Source organism: Poeciliopsis prolifica, unplaced genomic scaffold, assembly GCF_027474105.1.
Source record: "Poeciliopsis prolifica strain line A6 unplaced genomic scaffold, Auburn_PproV2 SCAFFOLD011, whole genome shotgun sequence".
NCBI classification, from domain to species: Eukaryota; Metazoa; Chordata; class Actinopteri; order Cyprinodontiformes; family Poeciliidae; genus Poeciliopsis; species Poeciliopsis prolifica.
The window spans coordinates 5,830,389-5,853,633 of record NW_026562386.1 but is presented as its reverse complement, the minus strand read 5'-3'; the positions used below and the strand labels follow the sequence as shown (position 1 = coordinate 5,853,633).

Genomic DNA, 23,245 nt, shown 5'->3' with positions numbered 1-23,245 from the left:
CTGCTATTTAAATAAAATGATGCATGATTTACGACGTGACGCGGGACATTAAATCACTCAAAGTATTTTTCTATTTTCATAATTTTACACCCGGAAGCTTGTACTAGTCTCCGCATAGCTAAGTCACGCCCGGGACGCTCCCGGTTCAAAAACAAACGCAGAAGCTGCCTGCTCTTCCGGGAAGGACCTCGCTGCAGCAAACAGGAAACAGCGCCCCCTTCACTTTCGGAGTGTAATACAGCGGTCCGTCCCGCCCCTTTCTGTTTGCTGCTGCGAGGTGTCCTTCACTTCCGGAGGGCGGGGTGTGTTTGTTCAGTCAGCCAGCCAGAGCTGCCGCAGGCAGCAGGAGCGGGCAATGATGGAGGGGGGAAGCAGGCTTCCGTTGATGAAGTACGGATCTGTTCTGTCGCTTTTCGTGGTTCTGTTAGCCATCTGGTTCCGCTCACCGCAGAACACGGAGCTGGACGAGCGGCTGGACACGGTGCTGACGTCTCTGCTCCGGGCTGAGCGGAAGGTCGGGGTGAATGACGCCAGACCCAGAGTGGCAGTTGGTAGGTGCGGAGAGCTAGCGGGCGGCACTAGCTAGGCTGCTGGGGGTCTGACTGGACGCTGGGCATTAATAAACGCTCAGTTTTAAACATAAAAGGTGCCTGACATTAAAGTCAGTTTGTTTGAAATCACGGACACAAGATTTACTTACTGTTTCTGTTAAACCCCAAACAGGAAGTAGAGTTAAAGTACTAGTAACTGTATTATTGTAACCTGTCTGAAAATGTTCTCTGGTTATGCGATATTTATTTAATATTAAAATGTAAATCTAGAATTCTTGAAGTTTTGGCCAGGGAAATACTGACGATGATCTGAAGGTAGATGTGGAGGATTGTTTGTCATGCAGCGCCTTATAAAAACTTCACACCCCTTGAACATTATTTTGAAAATCAAATAGTGAAAGTGTGACTGCTTATGCAAAACAGTTTCAAGCCTGAAGACTGAAGTTTTTGCTTATTGTTCTGAGCAGAATAGCTCAAGCAGAATTAGATAACTGTCAACTGGATTGATGTCTGGACTTTAACTAGGTCATTCTTATCCATTAATCCAGATGAGTCTAAAGTGCAGCTTGTGGGCCACTGATGTTCCAGTTTTACTGTCTCTACTGTTCATCATTGGGTCCTCAATGTTTTGCTGCCTGTGTAGCTATTTACATTCAGTTCTTCCTCAAACTGGTGTTTTCTTAAATGTGCGATCTAAATAAGGTTGAATGAAATGCTACTTTTCCAGTAAGAACAAAAAACTTGCAGAAAAAGAAACTGATTTATGGTATCCACAGCAGTTTACCTGAGCAGTTCATCTTCTACAGCTCCTCCTGTTACCATGAGCCGCTTGGCTGCTTCTAAGGTTAATGCTAGAAAACTATTTTTAATTTTATGCCACTTTAGAAATATGCTTTGCATTGATCTTTTACAGCAAAACCTCATGGTTTCAGCATGACAAAATGCAAAAAACAAACAAACAAAAAAAAAAAACAATCTCAGTGGATGTGAATGTATTCTCCAAGGCTCTGTGGTAGCGAAGGGGGAAGACAGATGATCACAAATGTTCAGTCACCAGATCCCAGGCTGGATCAGCAGCTGGGACAGCCTGTTCTCAAGAGAGACCTCCCTCCTCAAACCATATGGACAGAAACTGTCTGTGGCTGTCATCAAGCCTCGTGTCTTTACGTCAATATTGCCCTTTATTTACATTTATTTATTTATTTTATTTTGAACATGATGGAAGTATAAAATCATACACATGAACAAAGAATGCCTAGGACACATATTTTTGTACGACAGTAATCTTAACATCCTCGAAAAGGACTAAGAAGTAAAAAATTTATGAACTCCTATAAATTTATAAACTCATAATATTTTCACATGGGCTCTCATTGTTAAATAAAAAAGTAAATAAATAGGCAGATTCATTCATTTTCTATTTTATCTGGGTTTACGAATGTCTAAATATATACATGCGTACCCACACACTCATTTGCTTAACCTCAATTTACATACACATTAGTTCTGTTTCTCACCCATATTTCTATACCTTGTGAAAATTACCTCCTCATATTTTCTTTTAATTTGTATAAAATTTTGAATTTGTTTTAAATCCTCACTTAACTTGAGGAGTTAAATGGGGTAAAACTCATGGGGTAATTTTACCCCAGGAATTGAAATACAAAAACTTCTTTCTCGTTATACGAATCCTTTATGAATCATAAGCGCTTCAAACGCATAAATTGTTGAAAACTTTAAAAAGAAGAACCAGGACTTCTAGCACATTAGATTGAAACTTAGTTTAGTTTCCTGTGAATATGTTGAAAAATGTCAGCCTAGATGTTGTGACTTAGTCCCAAAAATCCAGTTTTTTAGACTTTGATCAAAATCACTTTGTAATCTATATATGACCAACCTTTACCCAGTTTGACAGCCGCTCCCAGTTTTGTCCCAGCACATTACAGGTAATCTAGATAAAAACATGATCTCTCCTTTATGTTTAATTGTCTTTTAACTCCATGTTTGTCGATTGTCATTTCACACTGACTTTTGGTGACACGCATTGCTTCCTAATCTCATGGAGCGTAAACTAATTTCAGATTAAAAAACAACAACTTTGGCCTTAATTAGGACTGAAACGATTAATCGTGATGAATTGATTAATTGTTAACTGGAGTGAGTGTATAGAGTCAACAAAGATGATTTGCTGAAAGAAAAAACTATCCAGAGCAATAATTAAGCCAAAACTGTCAATAAGATAAAATAAAAAAGATTTGTGAAAATGTTCTACTCAAAACTCTATTGGCATAGTTTTGACTTCATCCAGGGCAGATTATGTTTTAGAAGGTTTCTATTAATCTAATTATTAAAAGGTTAATCAAAAAGATAGATCAGCCCTACACAGTATTTATGTTAAAGGGCTGAGCCTTTCACATTTGGATGTTAGAAGAAGTTTATTTTTTGCTGCAGATGTCTTTTGCTATTAGAGACCAAGTCTACAAACATAATTTAATTATTTTGCATTTTAGGCAATAAAATGTTTAGTTTCTTACTTCAAAAAGGAATTTAATAACTAATTTTCTTTTTTTTAATATATTTCTAATATTGTATAAAGGCTTAAATGAAAGCAATGCAGAATACTCCTATTATTTAATCCGATTAATTGACAAAATAACTGATTAATCAATAATAAAAATAATCTCGTAGCATATTAGGGGCACCAATATAAATTAGTCACTGTGATTTTTATTTTAATGTAACAAAATGTCATGTTTTAGCAGAAAGCAGTAGAAAAACTTACTTGACTTTAGAATTGATATTTTAATCTAATTGAAAGGAGATTTAGGTTTTAATTAGTCAGTTCAACGTTTCAGATCATTTGCCCTCCACTGTGGCAGGTCGAAGGTATTCTGAGCATGAAATCACTTTGTGTTAAAGCCTCACATGCCGGGTCACGTGGGTCAGTAGGAAACTAAAATCCAACCCACGTTTGGCTCATAAGACGACTAACTACTCTTCCCACTGATCCACTGTCAATCATGTCACAGATTTTCTGTAAAACCTACAATTTGCACGACTTGCCCTTTGTTCTTCTCCTCAGTTTACATCAGTGTTTATCTCTTCTTCTCTTTTGGCCTCAGGTATGGACCTGCTGCAGGGAGAAACGTTGGCGTGTAACTAACTGTATTTTTTCTTCTGTGTCTCCTCCCTCCTCAGGTTTTGGTGGCTGCGTCGACCTCATCGTAGACGGCGTGTCCTTCCTAAATAAGATCGGCCTCTCTCACACAGACCAGCCGTTGCATTATGACTATCTGGAAAACGCTGAACAACTGGCTCAGAGCTTTGCCTACTTCTTTGCGCCAGGAGCTGCTGCAGAGTAAGTAATGTTGGAAGGAGAGCAGCATGTTTACAGTAAAAGTTGTGAGCTTTTAACAGTGGATGAGGAGAAAGGCGTAACAACAGAACAACTGAAACGATGAATCGATTACTGAAATAATCGTCAACTGAATTAATAATAAATTAATTGATAACTGGAGTATGTAGACTAAATAAGTAGTAATTTGCTGAAAGAACAACACTAAGAGCACTACCGTAATTAATCCAAAACTATATAAAAATATACACATTTTGCATTTAAGATTAAAAAAAACATATTTTTCTGTTAATATGTTCAAAACAGAACTAATCAAGTGGCAGATTTAGCGTCACCTGGTTCAAATTTTATATATATATATAAAGAACTCTAATTACCTTTTGCTATCTAATCATTAATTGGTTAATCAAAAAAACTAATATATTGATATTAGATGTTTTTTTAGCTGCATTATTTGCTGTAAATGATCACTAAAGAAATTCTGTTATTACACTTTGGGGAATTATTTACATAATTAATAACTAACATAATAATGTTAGTTATTAATTTTTAACTAACATTATTATTGTGACTAATAGTAATTAGTCACAACACTAAAAGTCAGGGATGTTGCATTGTATTATAAGCCTGGCGGGCCACCAGGCTTTACTTGTACTCCCACCAGGCTAAACATTGCTTATTTAATTAAGCCTTTTTAAAATGTTTGAATTTTTTAAGACTTTATTGTTGGTGTTCAGTTATTAATCTTCCAATAAGACATAATTATCAGGTGATATTTTCAAATTTTCTGTCAACTTAAAGCATTGTTTAACTCAAACACACAACTGGCTGCTGGATGAACGACTGTCCTGGCGCCACAAGCACCGGACTTAGCAAGTTTTCTGGGGGAAACTTTGTTCCTGTAATATAAAACAACCGAAAAAAATGTCACAAACTCTTTTAAGTCTTTATGGTCTAGTATTGTCTTTTTACTTTCTTTTCCTGCTCCTGCAGGCGTTTTATGATTAATGAAACCCTCTTCAGTGAGCTGGTGGACGGCGCCCGTGACTTACCTGGCAACAGGTGGTCTGTAGGTGGAAATGCACCTGTGATGGCTGGTCGCATGGCAACAGAGGGCTGTGACGTGTTGTTAGGGGGAAGTTTTAGCACCGATTTCACTGAAGTTTTGTCCCAGCACATTACAGGTAATCTAGATAAAAACATGATCTCTCCTTTATGTTTAATTGTCTTTTAACTCCATGTTTGTTTTTCTTGCCAGTGGCTGGTAAAGTGATAGAAGAGCCAGACATTCATCTGATCCTGGAATATTCATCTGGTGCCAGCTGGGGGACATACACCTCACGTAGAGCAAACAGGTATATTTAACATTTTAAACTAGAACAAGAAAGTCTTTAGCATCTTTATATTGGCAGTTATCTCAGTTAACTTTGCTCACCATCTTCATGGCCTCATGTCAGCTCCAGGTCAATTTGCACTGACCAAAAGTCTCCTTACCAAATTAGCAAAGCTGGAAAAGCAAGACGTACTAAAGGGTTGCAATAATATCGTAAAGCTGATATGTGCCTAAATAGTTCCCCACAACCTTTTGCTTTATGTTTAAACACCTCAGTGAAACTGAAAATATGTAACTTTTAGACGACTTCTCTCAATAACAACTTGCACGCTAAAGAGAGTTGTTTGCAACAATTGCAAAGTGTTGGAAAATTAAGAAAAATATGTCTGATTTTTCTGGTGCGTCTCTAAGCCTTTTATTTTCTCTGTCTTTCTTAAAATCAGATCATGTGCAGGTTTGAATTGAGATGCATGCTATAATTATACATCTGTTTGTAAACACCAGGTTTTCTGCTGTGAATAGCAGAGATTTTGACACTTTTATTATTGAATACATCTCATTGTATCTTTGTGTTTTAAGTTGAACTAGTTAGGTCAAACTGCATTGTTTTTAAACATTGCATGTTTTGTTTGTAGATATATCATTCACAGTGATGCTCATAACCCCTACTTGGACTCTTTGGAAGAGTTTGCTGAGAAACTGGAAGACTTCAAACCTGATCTGCTGGTGGTGGGAGGGCTTCAGATGATGGACAACTTCCCCTTTAATTCAGGTAGGAAAACATGACTTAGTTTGATGATAGCTGTTCAGAAACTCAACTGCTCTGTTTTACTAAGAATACCTGATTCAGATTTGTTTTTGTCAAATTTGGGTTTCAAGTTAGCAGTAGAGTTACTGGGGAAAGACAGCTCTGGAAAAACCGAGTCCACAGCACTGAAGCCCATTGAAAACGTCCTGGTTGTTCCACCAAATGTTGATTTCTGAACTCTTCCTGAGTTAAAACAGTAATATTGGTTTCTAAATTAATATGAACTTATTTTCTTTGCATTATTTGAGGTCTTTTTTGTTAGTTTTACCTCCACTCCTTGTTACTTGTGCGTTTGAGCCTCCATGTTGTTTTTGTTCCTGTTATCCTTCCAGGCGAGCGAGAGGCGGTCCTCTCCCGGCTGGCGGACCTGCTGACCTCCTCGTCGCCTCAGATCGGCATCCATTTTGAGATGGCAAGTTTTGTGGACGAGAATATAGTAGACGACCTTCTTCACCATGTCATCCCTCATGTATGTACGACTGAATATTGAAATGAATGTGTCCATGTTGGCATTTTCAAATACATTATCCAAACGTGGAGATCAGAAAGGCCAGTGTGTAGAAACACTGAGGTGGATATTAGATTTGTTTATTTAAATTTCCTGATTTAAATCTGCAAGCAAAGTGTCTGAATACTTTTCTCAAATGCAGCCTGGAAAGAACGACGTGGATTGTGAAAATATAAACTTTTACAACAAACATTAAATGCTTTTTAATGATTTTTATCCAACAATAACCACACAAAAAATATTATATTACATTTTAAATATAATTTTAGTACAGCAAGTTATTTTTTAGAGGTCAAAGGTTTCATGGCCATTTTTGATTTTTATAAAGCTCTGATGTCATGACAGATTTTAGAAATTTCCTGTTTTTGTCTTGTTTTTTTTTTAATATTAATTAACAACAAATCCATTTTCTATTCTCTATGAGCTGAAAATTTTACCATCACAAAAAAGTAATTTTTTTATTAAACAAGCATGAAAGAGCAGTATTATGTATTTTCTAGGTACTTTGTGACATTTTATTAAACAATAAGTAACTGTTACCTTCTGGTTTAAAAAAGCTGCTTGTACCAAAAACAAGATGAGAGAAATTTGACTCTTCCTCATTTCAACAATGCTTCTCCATCCATTGATGCCGTTTCTCATGTGGTTCTGAGGAGCGCTGTAGTTTATTTATAGTAGGAGCAGAGACAACATGAGACGGTACACTCAGTGTCACACAGCTCTGCAGGTAAACGGGATTTCACTATTGTAAAAACACATTGAAACAGAAAAACATTAACAGTTTTTGTATTTTCTCTTTTTTTGTTTTAAACCCAAACAAAAATCAGCTACAGTTTATAAACGTTTAGTTTTTACATTCACATATTGAAATTAAGCTTTCTGTTTAATGGTTACATAAAAGAACATCAGACATGTTCCTGTCCAGAATGTCTTTTTGTTTCCACCGACTTCATTTTTTCCACTTCCACACCAAAGTGTTCTCATTAGTAATATCTGATCAGTTCAGATCAGATTTCTTGTTTCTTAACAGCCGATCACCGATCAGTAATCCCCCTGTTGATCTCAATTCTTCTTTTCCAGGCAGACTCTTTAGGCATGAATGAACAAGAGCTCCCCAATCTTCTCAGCCTACTCAAAGGCTCCAACATCACGGTGCTGTCAGACCCAAACCCTCGTGTAGCGACCGTCCTCGACCAGATGAGGGAGGTTTACCGCATCCTCAACCAGCGCTACCAGGCTGCTAACTCAGACAGCGCCACCAGCGGCGGTAAATCAAAGGGTAAGCCTCTGACTCGCCTCCATGTCCACACGCTGGCCTTCCAGGCCATGATTGTGACACGTGGCTCCCAGTGGAAAAACACAATGTCCGCCACCGCCAAGGCCTCGCTCACGGCGAACCGTCACGTCTGCGGCTCAAACGACATCGACCTGAGCAAAGCCAGGCTCATTATGGACGACTCGTTCTCCGTCAGCCACCGCAAGGGCAGCCAGCGCATCCCGCTGCAGGAGAGCCGGCCGGTCAGCTGCTGGGATGAGGACGACTACCAGATCTGCGTGGCGCCGGTGCTGGTATGCACTGACGTTTATCAGACTGCGGGTGGAGGGGACAACATCTCCGCTGCCGGTTTGGTTCTGCAGATTTAAAGAGGGACACTAGATAGTCCTTTTTACTCTTGAGTCTCGGTGTGTTGCACCCGATCCTTCAGGTACTGACATGGCTGCACGGCTAACGCCATCATTAAATTTGCAGCTCTGGGCCCAAACTGAAAATAAGAAAGTCATTGTTATTACTTCAGAGTCGGATCATGGATATTTCTGTCGTTGACTCTGTTCTAACTTGCAAAAGACGTGCAATAGAAACTCATTAAATATTAAATTGTAGTTTTCTTTCTAATCCAACTGGATTTTCTTTAGTTTCAGGACAGTCTCATTGATTCACTGTCACTGAAACTGAGTAGTCACAATTTTTCTGTTTGGATCATTTTTAACAACATTTAACATTTATAAAACATTCTGATAAATCTGTTTCATCATCCGACTCTGGTGATTTTATTTCTCTGAGGCCTTAAAAAACTTGACACTTGTTCTGGATGAGACAAAGAGGTTTAGATGTGATTGGATGTTTTTGTTGCACCACTCAGCTTTTGTTGTGTTTTTTTGACCAAGATTTGCACACGTATCTTTTGTAGGATCCGTTTTATTTGTAGTTCAACCTTGAGCGCAGCTATGCAGTTAAGAATCTGAAATGATTAAATCTTTCTTTGCAGGATGTGAATTACAAATGCCTCACTTGCCTTTTAGCAAATAATTTATCCTGTAGAAATGGCGAGTTTTGAGTGAAAACCTGCTGGATTCAAATTGTTGATGCCTCTTCTCTCTGCTTCCTCTGTCTCTGAGGTAAAACGCTCCCGTTTCTCCCTGCATATGTGAAAATTGTGGTTTTGGTATGTTTGTGTTTGGACTGTAATTTCTCTGTAGTTCAGTTGCAGTGAAAAAATGCAAAAATAATTGTGGAGTCACGTTTGGTTTCTGGATGTGATGACTTGTCTCTGTAGCTCCACGCTCTTTTAGTTTCATCCCTCCATCACTTTGTTTACGGACCAAATCTCTCATTACAGTTCTGGAATAAGCAGCTCATCATAGTTATGTTTGAGGTTTAATGGGACATTATAATATTTATAAATGACATCAGTGGACCATTCATAAAACATATATTTATATGTTTAGTTTCCATCTGGTATTGGATGTTCTCAACTTCTTCCTTTTTTTGTTTGAGAAAATTACATTATACCTCATTACACTTATTTTGTTTTTATTTACTAATGCAACTGAACTTGAATTGACATGAAGCCAACTCTACTATTTTCTCACTATGTAGAAATCAAACATTCCACCTGCTGCTGTTTTCTTCTCTCAGATTGAAATGTGTCTCATCCCTCTATCTTAACATAGTTTCTTTTCTTGGTTAAAATTTACTTCTTTTTTTGCAACAACCACTCTACATGTGGAACACATAATTTTTGTTACATAGTATGAGGTCAGAAATTCAGGAAGGTGTGGAAATCTCTTTAAATCTTGTGTATCTGTTTTGCTTGTTCTTGGTGAATCTGAGGGTAACTGAGCCTTATTCTGTTTTTACTGTTGGTGTTTGATAAAATCAGGATGTTTTTTACAGCCTGTTTGTGTGGATTTCTGTTTGAAGTTGATGAATTTGCCTTAAACTGTAATTCAAACGCTAATTTATCTGTGGATGGAAACAACCGATTGTCTTGGCACTTATCTACGCGTTGGATAAGTGGGATCATTCATGTGTTCTGCAGCTGTGTAACTGTTTCATGCGTGTTGAGTCATTGCAGAATCATCTCTGATAAAATGCTGATCAGCAATCATTACTTTGTTTTGTTATTAATTATTTATGACACATCACAGCTTCTTGATCATAGAGCAGCATAGTAACACTTTTTATCTTCTCATCCTCATGTAGCTAAATCATTTCATGCCGACTTTAACATTTTCACCATCGACTTGCTTTACCAACTCACATCACCTTTAATCTTCGGATTAACGATAGTCCAGTACAAGATGCTGATCAGAGCCAGAAGGCGGGTCTTAGTGCTGTTAATCACCCTCTGTGTGATGCTTCTTCCTGACAGCAGAAGCTTTTGTGAACACTAAACTAGTTAGCATGGCCACCGATGATGGAGGATAAACGGTTTTCCTGTAACGATAAGTTGTTTCTCTGCTATTAGCACACTGAGCAGCGAGAACAGGAGGGTGATTGACTGCACTAGTAACTTCCTCCTGGCTCTGATTGGTTGTTTTTGGTCGGGAGCGGTGCTTTTCTTCAGACAGTAACAGGAGCTCTATGAGGAGGTTGATCTTCTCAGATTAGCTGTCACAACATAAGGACAGTTTTACAAAAATGTGAAAACATTTATTTAAAATAAAAGTTACACACTGAAGCTATAATTTAAAACTTTAAAGCAGCTTTGCATTTTCTATAATATAAAATTAATTATTACGTCAATTATATGTTTTTGATTTGGATATCAAATATGCAGACAAAAAAAGGATAAACATTTCTTAAATGTACACAGGAAAAGAGTTAAAACTTTCAGACTTTTAAGTCTGGACAGATTTTTAAAAGCCAAGATGCTCAGTAACTCGTGACAATGACAGTTTGAAGGAACAAACACACCAGTAGATGGTGGTAATAAAAGATAATCTAGTTATATTTCTCTGCCAGGCCCTTAAAAAGGAATGATATTTTAGTTTGACGACGCTGCAGCACTTTATCTGACATTCATAAAAAATGACTAAGCTGTAAGAAAGCGATAATGGAGCTTAAAAGACTGGAGAATGAGGCTTTTACTGTTCCAACGTTGCCTTTATACTGTATATGTTCCAACTTCAGTGAGGAAAAGAACATTTTCACTATAAAGCAAGCTCAGTGTGAAATGTACTGCAGAGGTTGCAAGACATCTTGCTATTTTAAGACCCAGTCTGTGGCCCAACATCTATTTTGAGCCCACAGCTTCCCTCAAAGTGCAGTTCTGACCAACTCAGAACCTGAACACAGCCTGGATTATTTCCATATCATCAAGTCCATTACACTCTTTACAGGCACAATATTATTTAATAAAATTGTGTGATTAGGCCTGTCATGATAACAGATTTTGCGGAGCGATTGTCTCAAAATTATTGCGATAAATGATAATAATGTTTGAAGACCTTTTTCACTGATTTAATGGAAATGACGTAATAATACATGCGATTTCCTGCCAAAAATCAATACACTTTATTTTCAAAAGAACACTTAACACTGGAACTGATAAACAAACTAAACAAAAATAATAATAAAATGGATTCTCAGTCTCCATGAACAAAAAAGGTACTTGAATAAAAACTAAGCAACATAAAGCCAAAGTGGATATAAATATTGCATTCAACCAAAAGAGTGCAGATTATGAAGTCTGTATACTATATTGCCCTTCAGTAATCATTAGATTTAAATAGAGAAGACGTCATATCCGACTGCCTGATGCAATAGTTCACACTACACATTTTTTTGTGTGGTGTGTTACGGTAGATTGTCGTGGCCGTTCCGCCATAAATCAAGGATTTTCGACTTGGAGCGTTAACACAGCCTGTTGACTGTAACAGGTAGCCAATCGGAAAGCGGGGCTTCTCCTGTGAGCTTTCTGAGGGAGGAGGGGAATCCCTAACAGCTGAGGGGAATCCCTAACAGCTGAGGGGAATCCCAAACAACTGACACGGCGCAACCCGAAGTCCGGCGGACATCGGAGATATGTGGAAACAACATGAATGTTTATTCAACATTTCGTGCAAAGAAAATACGAATAAGGGGAGGAGTTGTAGTGAAATTTCTACCGAAGTTCATAAACCTCGTGACGTTTCAGCTGTTCTTCTAAAAGTGACCTAAATTGGTCATAATGATTTTCCTTCAGTCAGTACTGACATGAGCCACATACATTGCAGGTAGATTATAGTAAAGCATTGATTAATGCCTGGTTTTAAAATGAGTTAACTGGACTTATTATTTTCTGCCCATTGTTGGACACCACACTGTTTGATCAAACCGTTAAACCAAGGATTTCTGTCGGCTGATGTGTGGGTCTCTCAGGTTTTGAAAATGGGCCGACAATCGGCTGACATTTCTAAGATTGTGTAGTGCATGCTGGGCATTAACCTAAGGACATGAGGACGGGAGGGTCAGTGGAGAGCACCGGACTTGAGCCTTTTTTCATTCAGAAACAATAAAGCTGATAATTGAAATGAGGTCGATAGTTTTAATTTGTCTTGCAATCAATTGATTTATTGTTTATCGACAGGCCTAAGTGTGATAGACAGTCATTAAGGTTTTTTCACTTTCTACTTGGGAGCGTCAGCAGTGAGTTTGTTGATCAACTTGTCATAATAAATGACGTTCTCCTTTCGATTGGTGTGTGCTGTCAGCATCTCGTCCATCTCCTCCTGAGTGAAAGGTTCACCTGGTTAAAAAACAAACAAAAACATGCAAAATGTTTTTCAATGAAAAAACAACTAAGACTGAATCCACTTATTGTGAGTAGCATTAGCTCCTGTTTCTTCTTAAGGTTATTGCTTCACCTTCCTCCATCATAAACTTTGACAGCTCTTCGGGTTCGAGGAAACCTTTCTGCTCTTTGTCGAGAACCTGGAAACAGTTTATTGCTTGATATTGTTGCTCATGTGAAAATCTGAATTCTTGTGAAAGTATCAGCAAAAGCTGCTGCAGAGAAACAAATGACAGGATGAGGAAGAAACAGCCAATTTCACCTTGAAAGCCTGAAATATTTTGCTCCTGGGGATGGGAGGAAACCTAACAGACACAACAACCCACCAGTTATTTTCTGCAGACATGTCATACATGGTTAGTGATACAGAAACTACACAGGAATCATTCTGTTTTAAAATGAACATTTAAAAATAACTGTAAGCAATTTTTTTATTAAGGAGTTTCACAGTATACAAACAAAACATCTGCATCAAAATGTGAATACTGGTGTCATGGAGCCACCATGAATTATCTTACTTGTTCTCCAGCAGGACTTTGGTCATAGCCGGCAAGAACTTATCTAGATGTACAGTTCCGGAGGAATTTTCTTCCACCTGGGTGGACAGAACGAAATACCTGGGTTTTACTCTTTAAACTTTACACCAGAACTTTTGCACATTAAAGGTCCACTACTATGCTAAATACACTTTTGCATGTTTCTGTACTTCCATTATGAGAACGTCCCACATCTTAAAACAGTCTAAACAACAACAAACACCCACTTGTTTTTTTGGGAGGAAGAAGTAAATGTTCTGCTGGTGTCTGCAAAAGAGACCTTGTTTCAAAAACATCTAAATTGTGTCACAATCTGTTACCAAGCAAACCCAAACTAAGTCCAGCCCCTCAGCTAGCAACCCAAGTGGAGCTCCGCCCACTTCATTCAAGTGGAGCTCCGCCCACTTCATTCAAGTGGAGCTCCGCCCACTTCATTCAAGTGGAGCTCCGCCCACTTCATTCAAGACGCTAAGCTACCTCTGCTGTGGCTTCTGGAAAAGGAAAATGTTTTTGTGCAGTCCAGTCATTTTCTCTCATTCACGGAGAACAGAGCTGCGTGGCTTCATTTTATTTTTGCCACCAATGTCCCGGCGATGTTGTGGTTTGCGCAAATCATTTTAGGTAGAAATCCTCTGACAACCACCAACATTACAGGACAGGATCTATCAAAGGTACTTGGACTGAAGGAAAGCTCTGTTCCTGTTCGTCACAAACCTGCAGATGATGGTGATGTAAGTACAAAATGATGTTTAGTATATTTTTGTTCACAGCAGACATGAGTTGTCAGTTAGCATAAGCTAATGCAGGTCCTCACTGTTGCAGTACTCTACAATATCTGCACCTTTACTGGCAGGAATGTAGTAAACTTGAAATAATGGTTTATACTCAGAAGATACAGAGTTTGTGAAAAAATGTCGGACACTACAGACAATGTCTGACTCAATTTATTTTTTGTACATGTTGAGAGAAATGCTTCTTAGAAAAAGGTCACATTTGAGGGGGGGAAAATTGTTTTTTGTGCTGAATTTTTTTGCATTTAGAACAAAGAAGTCCTACTGTGCATCTGCTTGAAGGGCGTGGCCAGCAGCAGCTCTTTACGTCATCGTGACGTAGCATTCCTTAATGAGCTCAAAACGGCCAGAAATGATCTGGTGAAATCTCAACATTTGGGAATGATTGTGTTTACTATTAAATGTAACTAACATGTTTTGCATGGAGACCCAACCTACGGCCGTTCAGTGGGAGCATGGTTTGAAACCAGTTCGTTTGTGTATGAACAGAATAAACAATCAGACTGCTCTGACCTCGGCTATAAATTCACGTATGTCTGCTTGAGTGGGGAAGCAGTCCAGAGAATACATGATGGTACCAAGCTCCCTGGAAAACAGGCACATAATGAGGGTTAGAAGGAAACATTACATCTGCTCAGCTTGACGCAGAAACTGCACTATTTTCTGACCTAGTTTGGATTCAAGCTTTTTAAAAATAGTTACCAACGAGGTAAAAAAGAAAAAAAAAAAGACCTACTTCCTCTTCCTAGTTAATTCTCCCAATTTATACAGATTTATTCTCACTGATTTCAGTCATAATCATCAAAACAAATAGAAATTAAATCTTAAATGTGTCTCTGAGCCTAATGAGTATGAGCTCCAATATTTGCATGTTATTATTATTGTTGTCGTTTGGTAATAATTGTACATTCATGTTAATGCTGTTTACCGAACGTCCACCGTGTTTTTGGACTCGTAGTCAAACGGCTCAAAGGCGGCTGTTATCTTCCTGTGAATGGTCACAATGTTTTCGTTTTCTGCAACAAACAGGGCCGAATGACGGACACCGCTGTTAAAACACCTCCGACTGATGAAACAAGTAACCGCGGCTCCGCTAAACCCGCACATTGACTCCATTAAGTCGGTACCAACCTGCGCTTTCTGCGTCCTCCGCCATCTTTCTTCTTGTTTTCCTGTTGCCTGGCAACAGTAAATAAAGTTCACAAGTAAATAAAGTGAAATATTGAAAACGTTTCAAGCAATAATATTTATATTTATAAGCTGCTGAGACTTTTATTTTAAAAAAAATACTCGTGCAGTTTCATTATATTAATACTTGATTTCTAACAACACTCACCTAATAATTAGACCAGCGGGACACAAAGAAATAAAAGAAACATTTTATTTATTTTTAAAGCAAAAGCCTTTAAACTTGATTCAAAAAGTGAATAAATAATTTATAAATTCAGTCGATTTACAAGCATTTCCTCGCAAACATTTTGAATCAAATGCTAAAAAAAAAAAAAAAATCAGTTATTTCAACTGGTCATTCTGGATGTAATAACAAAGATGAGCATTTTCTGAAAATGTATGTTGATTTATTTTATGGCACATAACCGATGTATCTAAACACACTGGGTTTACTAGGCTAACTATATGTCAGAACAGTGTAAATAAATAACAGTCTAATTGCACCCCTTGGACATCATGAATACCAAACGGATAATAATAGTTCCAAACAATGACGGATCCCATCAGATGAGGGTTTCGATGTAGGAAATGTGACTCACTGATCACAACAAAAAGGCTTTTTGTTTTTTATTTTCCTATTTGCATGGTCAGAAATCATCTTTTGTCAGTTTGGTCATTCAAAATAAAGATCTTGTCTTTGTCAGGGGAGTGTATGCGTTTTTGGTTGTATGCAAAGGAAATACTGAAAACAAACTAATCCGGGATTCATTCATTCAACCTCCACTTCAATTTTATCTGAAATAGGATATTTGTCAACATCTTAGGATGTGAAAGAATATACATATCTATATAATATATTGTATTCTAGCATGTCAGAACAGACTACTTTGGTGAAATATTTCTGCCAATCATAACATTTTAATTTATGGAAAGATTAGGAGTTTAATTTAAAACCTCTACCTTTGTAAAAACGTTGTGGGAATCACTTTATTTGTAGGAAGATTGCGACAGAAAGCCGTTAAAGCGACCCAGCATTTTAACAGCCATTTTTTAAAATATGCTTAGAGATTCATATATTAAAAAAACACACAATTTACAGTGATAAATTTATCTTTAAAAGTTTTTTTTTCTAAAGCAGGCTAAATGGTAAAGTGGTTAATATTTATATTTCTGGTTGCCCTTGATGCACAGGCTCATGGTGGGGTTCTGCTAACGCATTAGGAGGTTCTTGATCTCGATGTTCCTCTGTTTGCTTTACGGGTTCGTCCTGAAGCATCATCACGTCCAGGTGCTGCTCGTCTTTCTGCTCGTCTTTCTGCTCCGCCGCTCCTGCATTCGACTCCACAGCAGCTGTGTTTGATTGCATTTTCTCTTCTGCCAACTCCGGCTCTTGATGAGGTGTTTTGTTGTCGCTTGAGCCCTTTAAAATAGATGTTGGGAAACAATGTCACTTAAAAAATAATGTAAAAAAAAAAAAAACAATCAGAATGTGACAGTAAATCACTGGAGGAAATCTCAAGGACTTTAACAGCTGTTACAACGATTAGCATTTTAATCATTTGTGTTAGTTGTTAAATGTAATGCTGAATGATTGGTTTTCATTTGTTATTATAACTAGCCTTAGCTGGTTTAGCTGCATCATGCTAATACTAAAGCTAAACATGCTAGTAGTCTTTACTCGTCACACTGCAAAAAAATAAACATCTTATTTCAAGTAAGAGTACAAAGTATTTGGTAAAAAGGATATTTTTACGTTTTTGCTTGCTTTACTTTACCAAGTACTCAAGTATCTTACAAATGTATCTTAAAAGGTACCATAAAATTGTACCTTCTATGGTAAAAAGTACAATTTAAAAAATTGGTATTGTATTCATCAAATAGTTATTGATCATTATGGAAATATTTGTCATTTTTATATCTGCTAAACCTCCTTTTAAAGTTGATTTCAACTTTAAAATGTTATTACTGTTGAAAGCTTATATAATAATTATAGTATTTATAAATATTCAATATTTTAAATATTTAAAAATTAAATATCTGATTGAATTTAAACTCAAATTAAATATTTAACCATTAAATATTTCATTTTGAAATTAAATATTTCAAAGCTACATAATCAGACAGAATGAAATGTATGTGAAAATTTGGGCATTTTAAAGACCAAAATGAAAATAATTCACATGAACAATATAATGACAAAATAACAAAATTGGGCAAAAGAAACATTTTCCAAATCAATTTCTTTCAATTTATAAAACATGAAACTAATAAAAACTGCAGGTGTGTCTCTTGTGAATTTTTGGTTAAAATAAGTTTATTCTTCATTCAGTGAATTTTCTCACTTGTTATCCAGAAACTTTACTCAATTAAGAATTACGGTACTTCACACTAAAATTGCTCAAATAAACATGTACAGCCTTGTAAAAAGTTAATTTTTTCCACAAACTGACTCAGTAAGTAACTGAGTACATGTAACTAGTTACTACCCAATTCTGCTAATAATGCAGCATCTGAAGACAATTGGAGATAGTTTATTAAATATAACAACTTTCAGATTTTTAAATAAAAAAGTATTATAGATAAAACAATGTGTGCATGTTATGTAAATTTTGCTAACGTCAAACAGTGTACCTGTGTGTTAATCAATGAAGGCGACAGCAGCTCTGAAGGGTCCAGCAGGCCATCCTGGTTCAGATCCTGAGTTTGTAGTAAGAAATCCACCATGGACACCACCTGAACCCAAACGGCACGAAAAGAAAAACACATTTACAAAAGCAGCCAAAAATCCCTGAAGGTGGTATTTACAAATACACACAAATGCTACAGTGGCTTAAAAAACAACCAAATGCTGATTCAGTCACTTCAGCTTACTTGCTCACTGGCCTCTAATCCCAGTGCATGATGGGAGTTGTAGTCAAAGAGCAGCTTCATGATCTCCAAGCCATCCAAGAATCTGCTGCGATCATAATCATAAAGACGAAACAGGAAGAACACCTCTGGAGCAAAACAGAGAAGACGCGTTATATACTAAAGTTCATTTAAATTTTGAAAGAGTATCTAGAAAAAAACTCATGTTTAACAAAAACAAGTTCCTGTTCCAGGATGAGGCGGTTTTTGGCCACATTGATTTAAATTTATTTTGCAAAACGACAGTGGAAACACTTTTTCACATAATGTGAGACGTGATCAACAGCTGGACGTTACTACTGTTGAAAACAACAAAGAAGACAACAGGAAGTGGTTGATGTTGGTCCCAGTGATAATGGTTTGTTTTGACTTTTGAAACTCAGAAAGTTCCTCTTTTTTTCTGGAAAATTTCTGAGATAAATCTCAAAATTTGAGTTGTTTTTTTTTTTCTTTTTTGTTTTTGGTGGAAAGTTACTCTTTTTGTCCCATCTGTTATGACCCAAATACAACATCATAGGATGGAGAAGCAAAAAAAGTTCAAGTTGCTTCAGGTCCAATCAGTGATAAAATGGGGAACAATCAAGTCCACGATCCGAGCAATTTGATATGTTGCTTTTACTTCTTCAGTTTAATCATTAAGATTACTTACCCTTTGAATAATTCAGTGATTTATTGATCCGTATCTGTATAGATCTTAGATATTAAGTGTTGTTTGCAGTAGGTGTCGTCTACCTTGCTCCCAGGAAGTGATGTCAGGACTTCCCTGGCCGTTGCGCAGACTTTCCTGAATGTAGCTCTGCAACAACCTGCAATTACACAGTTTTACAAAACATCAGGTGGAAATAACAGAAAAGATAAAAATAGAACAAATTAACTGGTGAAATTATCATTATAATAAAAATCTGAATTGGGAATATTCAAGTAGTAATAATAATAATAATAATAACAAAGTCTGGAGTTTCTCCTCTCATCAGTGTTTGGCCCTGGCCACATCAGCAGAGTGACAAGACAGAACCTGCTCAGTCCACTGTTTTACATCATCGCTGGCAATGATGAAAAACCTTAATAGTGTGGCTGGAGGAAACGAGTGGTGATGTGGGCGTAACCTTGAATTGGACTTTCTTAGAAAGCTCATTTCTAAGAAATGGGCTCCATTTCTGGGTTTGCAGTTCATCAGCTGGGCCTCGTTTGAAAGCCTCTCACCTGCGTTCCTCTTCTCCAGAGCCAAAGGGGTTGATCAGTCCTGGAGGGGGACGGACATCTGATTCTTCCCTAACGGATGGAATAACAAAAACAACAAACTAAAGTAGATCTATTGACATGTTTAGTTGGATTTATTCATTTTAAATCCAACTAAAGAGGCAGCATATCAGTACTTTTTTTTTATTTTTGTATCAGAATTTAGTCATGTTTTTAATATTTTCTTATCTAAGTGTTTAGACTATAACAGGTGCGTTACATTTTTGGAGAAAATCCTTTTTAGCTAATGAGATTTTATGTTGCTCAGTTCTTCAGAATGAGATGCTGCTAGCCACGCCCCCCAACTCAATATTTACACTCGCACATGAAAATGGATGCAAAATTATATAACTAGACATCTTTGAAAAGCACAAGTGGAGCTTCCTGCTTAACCAACAAGAATGGAGCAAGTGGTTTCTGGATGGTGATTCAACAATAAAAACCAGCTGACCAAACATTCTGGAGTGCCACTGGGGTTAGGTGACTGTGCAGTGCCTGTAGAACGTAATTTAATAATATTATTCTGGACAGCAAAAAACATTGGTGTTTTTTTTTTAAGCGCTTTGAGTGTTTTTACAAGCAGTAGAATGTGAAGTATTAAAAACAAGGAAAATGTTAATGCCATTGCCCCTTTAGTTGATGCACTTTTTCTCTCAATGTCTGATGTCAAGTCAGACATTGAGACATTCAGCCCAATATCTCTCTGATTAGAGATATTTTTTAATTACAAGATCAGAAATAGAATTCTAGATATCATAATGTTCTTGGTCACAGTTTCCAGATCTCTGAACGAAATGCGTCCAACTGTCTGGACGATTACACGCTGGCATAAACACAGCTGGGTTCCTGATTTCAGAGACGGATGTTTTTAGGTGTGTAACATAAACATCACCCAATATTTACCTAAAATAAATTGTTATACCTAACAATTTACCTAAAAGAGGAATAGTTTAGTCTGATTTAGTGTCAAACAGTGACAACATGAATCTAAACATCTACTGTCATCTGTACATGTTTTAGCTTAAATTTAAGCTTCAAATATTATAGATGTGATGAGTGAGGCTCACTACTGGAGTGATTGGGTCACCTTTGAGTCCCAGGGAGTCCTGGTGCTGCCAGGCTCAGGTTAATGAGGAAACACAGGGACAGAGCAGGAGGAACCAGCCGGTTCCCCATTCGCAGACCTGAGAATACACAATGATGGGATTAACCACTTCAAGATTTAATCTATAAAAATATATGAACAATACACTGATAAGCCCTCTAACGTTTAGTGAAGGACTCAAAATGTGTGATTTTGTTGTAGATCCTAGTTTGAAATAGTAAAATGCTTAATAATAAAGAGAAAATTTAGATGGCAAAGACCATAAAACATTGAATTTCTAAAAACAGAGTAGAACAATAACTAATCTTAAAGGGTCAGTTTTCATTTTGACCTACTTACCCTTCAACAGAGAATAAAAACTGCAGGGTTTTTTATGCATCGCAGCAAAATTTGCTTATTTTCTTTTGCTAATAGCTTCTTTGATGTGACTTTAATCTATTTGTTAAATCTGAATGGTTCTAACTAAAACAGTCTGAAGATTTACAAGACTCAAAGAAAACTGACTTCGGGTTTAAATGTAATGCAAAAACCGAAATAAAAATGTTATAATTTGTAGAAACAGGACTGTGTAATCACTCTGGGAATATCATTTGTATTTTTGTCAATGAAGGCAATGATTTTCATTTTTATTTCCACCTCTGTAATGAGAACAGAGCTTACAAATGAAAGTTGTATTGATGACTTGATCATATTCATGAGATAAAACCTAATAATAATTATCACAACAATGGGATGCAGGACAGACGCTTTTCCTCTCCATTGTTGTTTTTTCTGTAACTTGACTCTTGTAACCATCATTTTGAAAGTGAAAGCAGAATATTTGATTTGTGTAGATTGCTAATTTAAAGGGGGGGAAAAACTATTATAAAATGTTTTCCTTTTAAATCAGACTTTATATTAAATCCCTGCAGCTTCCTCATACAGTCGATGCAGTTTGCATCGTTTCACTGCAGCATTATCTGTCACCGCATTCACTCGACGGGACAAACTGGTTCCTGTGTGATGTCTTCAACATCAAACCTCCATCTCGGAAGAATATTTAAGGTCTTGTTAAATCCCAGGACCCTTAATAATCTGGAAACTCAACATTTAAACGGGTTTAGAGTGAAATCAGTGCAGCATCTGTGTAATCTGCACACCGAGCCTACCTGAATGCATAGCTGGAGTGTTGACAGGAGAAACGTTGATTTCCGCAGGTTAAAGGTTCATTTCTGGAGGACACCTCCGTCCCGTCCCGCACCGCCCCGCACCGCCCCGCCGGCTCTGCAGCACTGCGCCCTCCCCCGCTCCGGTCCCCGCTGCGGCTTTTGCTCCGTGGCAGGCTCCACGTGGAAAAGCCCGGTCTGTCTTTGTCCGGGATTTTCCTGCCACGCCACGTCCACGCACACAGTCACATTCCTCTGAGGGTGCGGACACACAAACCTGATGATTATGTTTGTAATCCTGGCTCAGATCCCATCGTTCAATGGGCGGAGCTGCAGTTCACTCTCCAGGGTGAAATGCGGTCGGCCTTTTGTTTTTGCAGCATATTTAGGGTCGTGATTTACGTGCATCTTAAATCCAGCAGCTGCAGCTTTCAAGGAAAGCGTAGCGGCCACTCCTGTATGGAGGACCGAAAGTGCCAAAATGTAATAAATTAACAAATTGCTACAGAGGTGAGTACTGAAGGGTGGCACGACTTCAACACACGTTTACTTAAGTAGGGTTAACAAGTAACTAAGAAATGACTCAAGTAAGAGTAAAAAAGTATTTGGTAAAATATCAAATCAAATGATCAATGATTTAATATTTAAAAATTATATAATCGGACAAACCGAGATATAAAGTTAAATGAAAATTTTGGTATATTAAAGACAAAAAAAATCATAAGTAACAAAACATTTATTTGAAATGAAATGTTTCCAAATCAATTTATTTAAATAAAAAAACACACACACAAAATAGAAACTTTAACAAAAACTGCAGGTGTGTTTCATTGTTTGGTGAATTTTTTCATTCAGGGGGTAGAAAATACAGAAATTTACTCCAGCAATAGTAGCAATACGTTATACTAAAATTACTGAAGTAAAAACTGGTAAAAACACTCCTAAAATTAAATTTTTTCAAAAAAGTTACCTTAGTAAATGTAACTAGTGACTATCCAACTCTATGTACAAATTTAGATTAATTGGCATTGCTCCCATCTATTAGTTTCTATTTTTGTCTCACGTTTTAATATCAGACCAAAATTACCTCAGTTAAAATGAAACTGTACCATTAAAATGTAAATTTTTATGAAAACATCTGACTCATTTGCACGTCCCTTGAATTGTGAGCTTGATATTTTTTATTTCTAATAACTGCACAGCATTTTCTATTACAGTTTTGTACAATATTATGAAATTAAGTGGCATCAGATTAATATTTAAACCCTCAAATATGCTTTACAATAAAATCAGTCATGGCCATTGAATAAATGTAACTCAATGGACGCTGGTGGTGGCAAGCTACTGGCAGGAATTGAACCAGCGACTCACTGATATCAGAGCCGCTTCCTCCATATAGATATATAGATAGCAAAGGTTCAAAAGGATCATGGTGAGAAGACGACTCCGACTTTTTTGAGTTGGTTGGAACAAAATGTTACACTTATAGCAGATCAACAACTCAAGGAGGTCTATAAAGTGAACTGACTGGAAAAAAATGAGAAGTTTTTCCTGGTGTAAAAAAGATAAAGGCGTAAACAGCAAAATTTATCTTCTTCAGACCATTGATGATATAAACTTTCCTCTTTAAAGGAATAACAAGTCATCAGTTCCAAACATAGCAGTAAGTTTGTCTCCGAATGACTCAAAAAACCCAAAATGATGAAATTAAATTAGCTGAAGTTTAGACTTTTGTACGATT

At 37.1% G+C, this 23,245-nt stretch overlaps 3 protein-coding genes across 3 annotated transcripts; 1 reads left to right on the top strand and 2 right to left on the bottom strand.

Annotated features, from left to right (window-relative positions):
* The first annotated feature begins 285 nt into the window (after positions 1–285).
* On the top strand, positions 286–9,944 carry adpgk2 (ADP-dependent glucokinase 2). The gene is made up of 7 exons (XM_055036522.1): positions 286–551; positions 3,750–3,909; positions 4,900–5,090; positions 5,165–5,261; positions 5,875–6,011; positions 6,380–6,516; positions 7,636–9,944. The coding sequence occupies exons 1-7, from the start codon at positions 356–358 to the stop codon at positions 8,197–8,199; spliced, it is 1,482 nt and encodes a 493-aa protein (XP_054892497.1). The 5' UTR covers positions 286–355; the 3' UTR covers positions 8,200–9,944.
* A 2,419-nt stretch (positions 9,945–12,363) lies between these two features.
* On the bottom strand, positions 12,364–15,125 carry efcab2 (EF-hand calcium binding domain 2). Its single transcript, XM_055036521.1, has 7 exons — positions 15,070–15,125; positions 14,867–14,954; positions 14,452–14,524; positions 13,130–13,206; positions 12,874–12,916; positions 12,685–12,751; positions 12,364–12,566 (listed from the first exon to the last, which is right to left on the bottom strand). Exons 1-7 carry the CDS (start codon positions 15,092–15,094, stop codon positions 12,448–12,450), a joined length of 492 nt encoding a protein of 163 aa, XP_054892496.1. The 5' UTR covers positions 15,095–15,125; the 3' UTR covers positions 12,364–12,447.
* A 180-nt stretch (positions 15,126–15,305) lies between these two features.
* Positions 15,306–21,935, bottom strand: cgref1 (cell growth regulator with EF-hand domain 1). The gene is made up of 7 exons (XM_055036520.1): positions 21,508–21,935; positions 20,342–20,438; positions 19,219–19,287; positions 18,748–18,821; positions 17,980–18,104; positions 17,740–17,841; positions 15,306–16,528 (listed from the first exon to the last, which is right to left on the bottom strand). Exons 1-7 carry the CDS (start codon positions 21,515–21,517, stop codon positions 16,271–16,273), a joined length of 735 nt encoding a protein of 244 aa, XP_054892495.1. The 5' UTR covers positions 21,518–21,935; the 3' UTR covers positions 15,306–16,270.
* Positions 21,936–23,245: the final 1,310 nt, after the last annotated feature.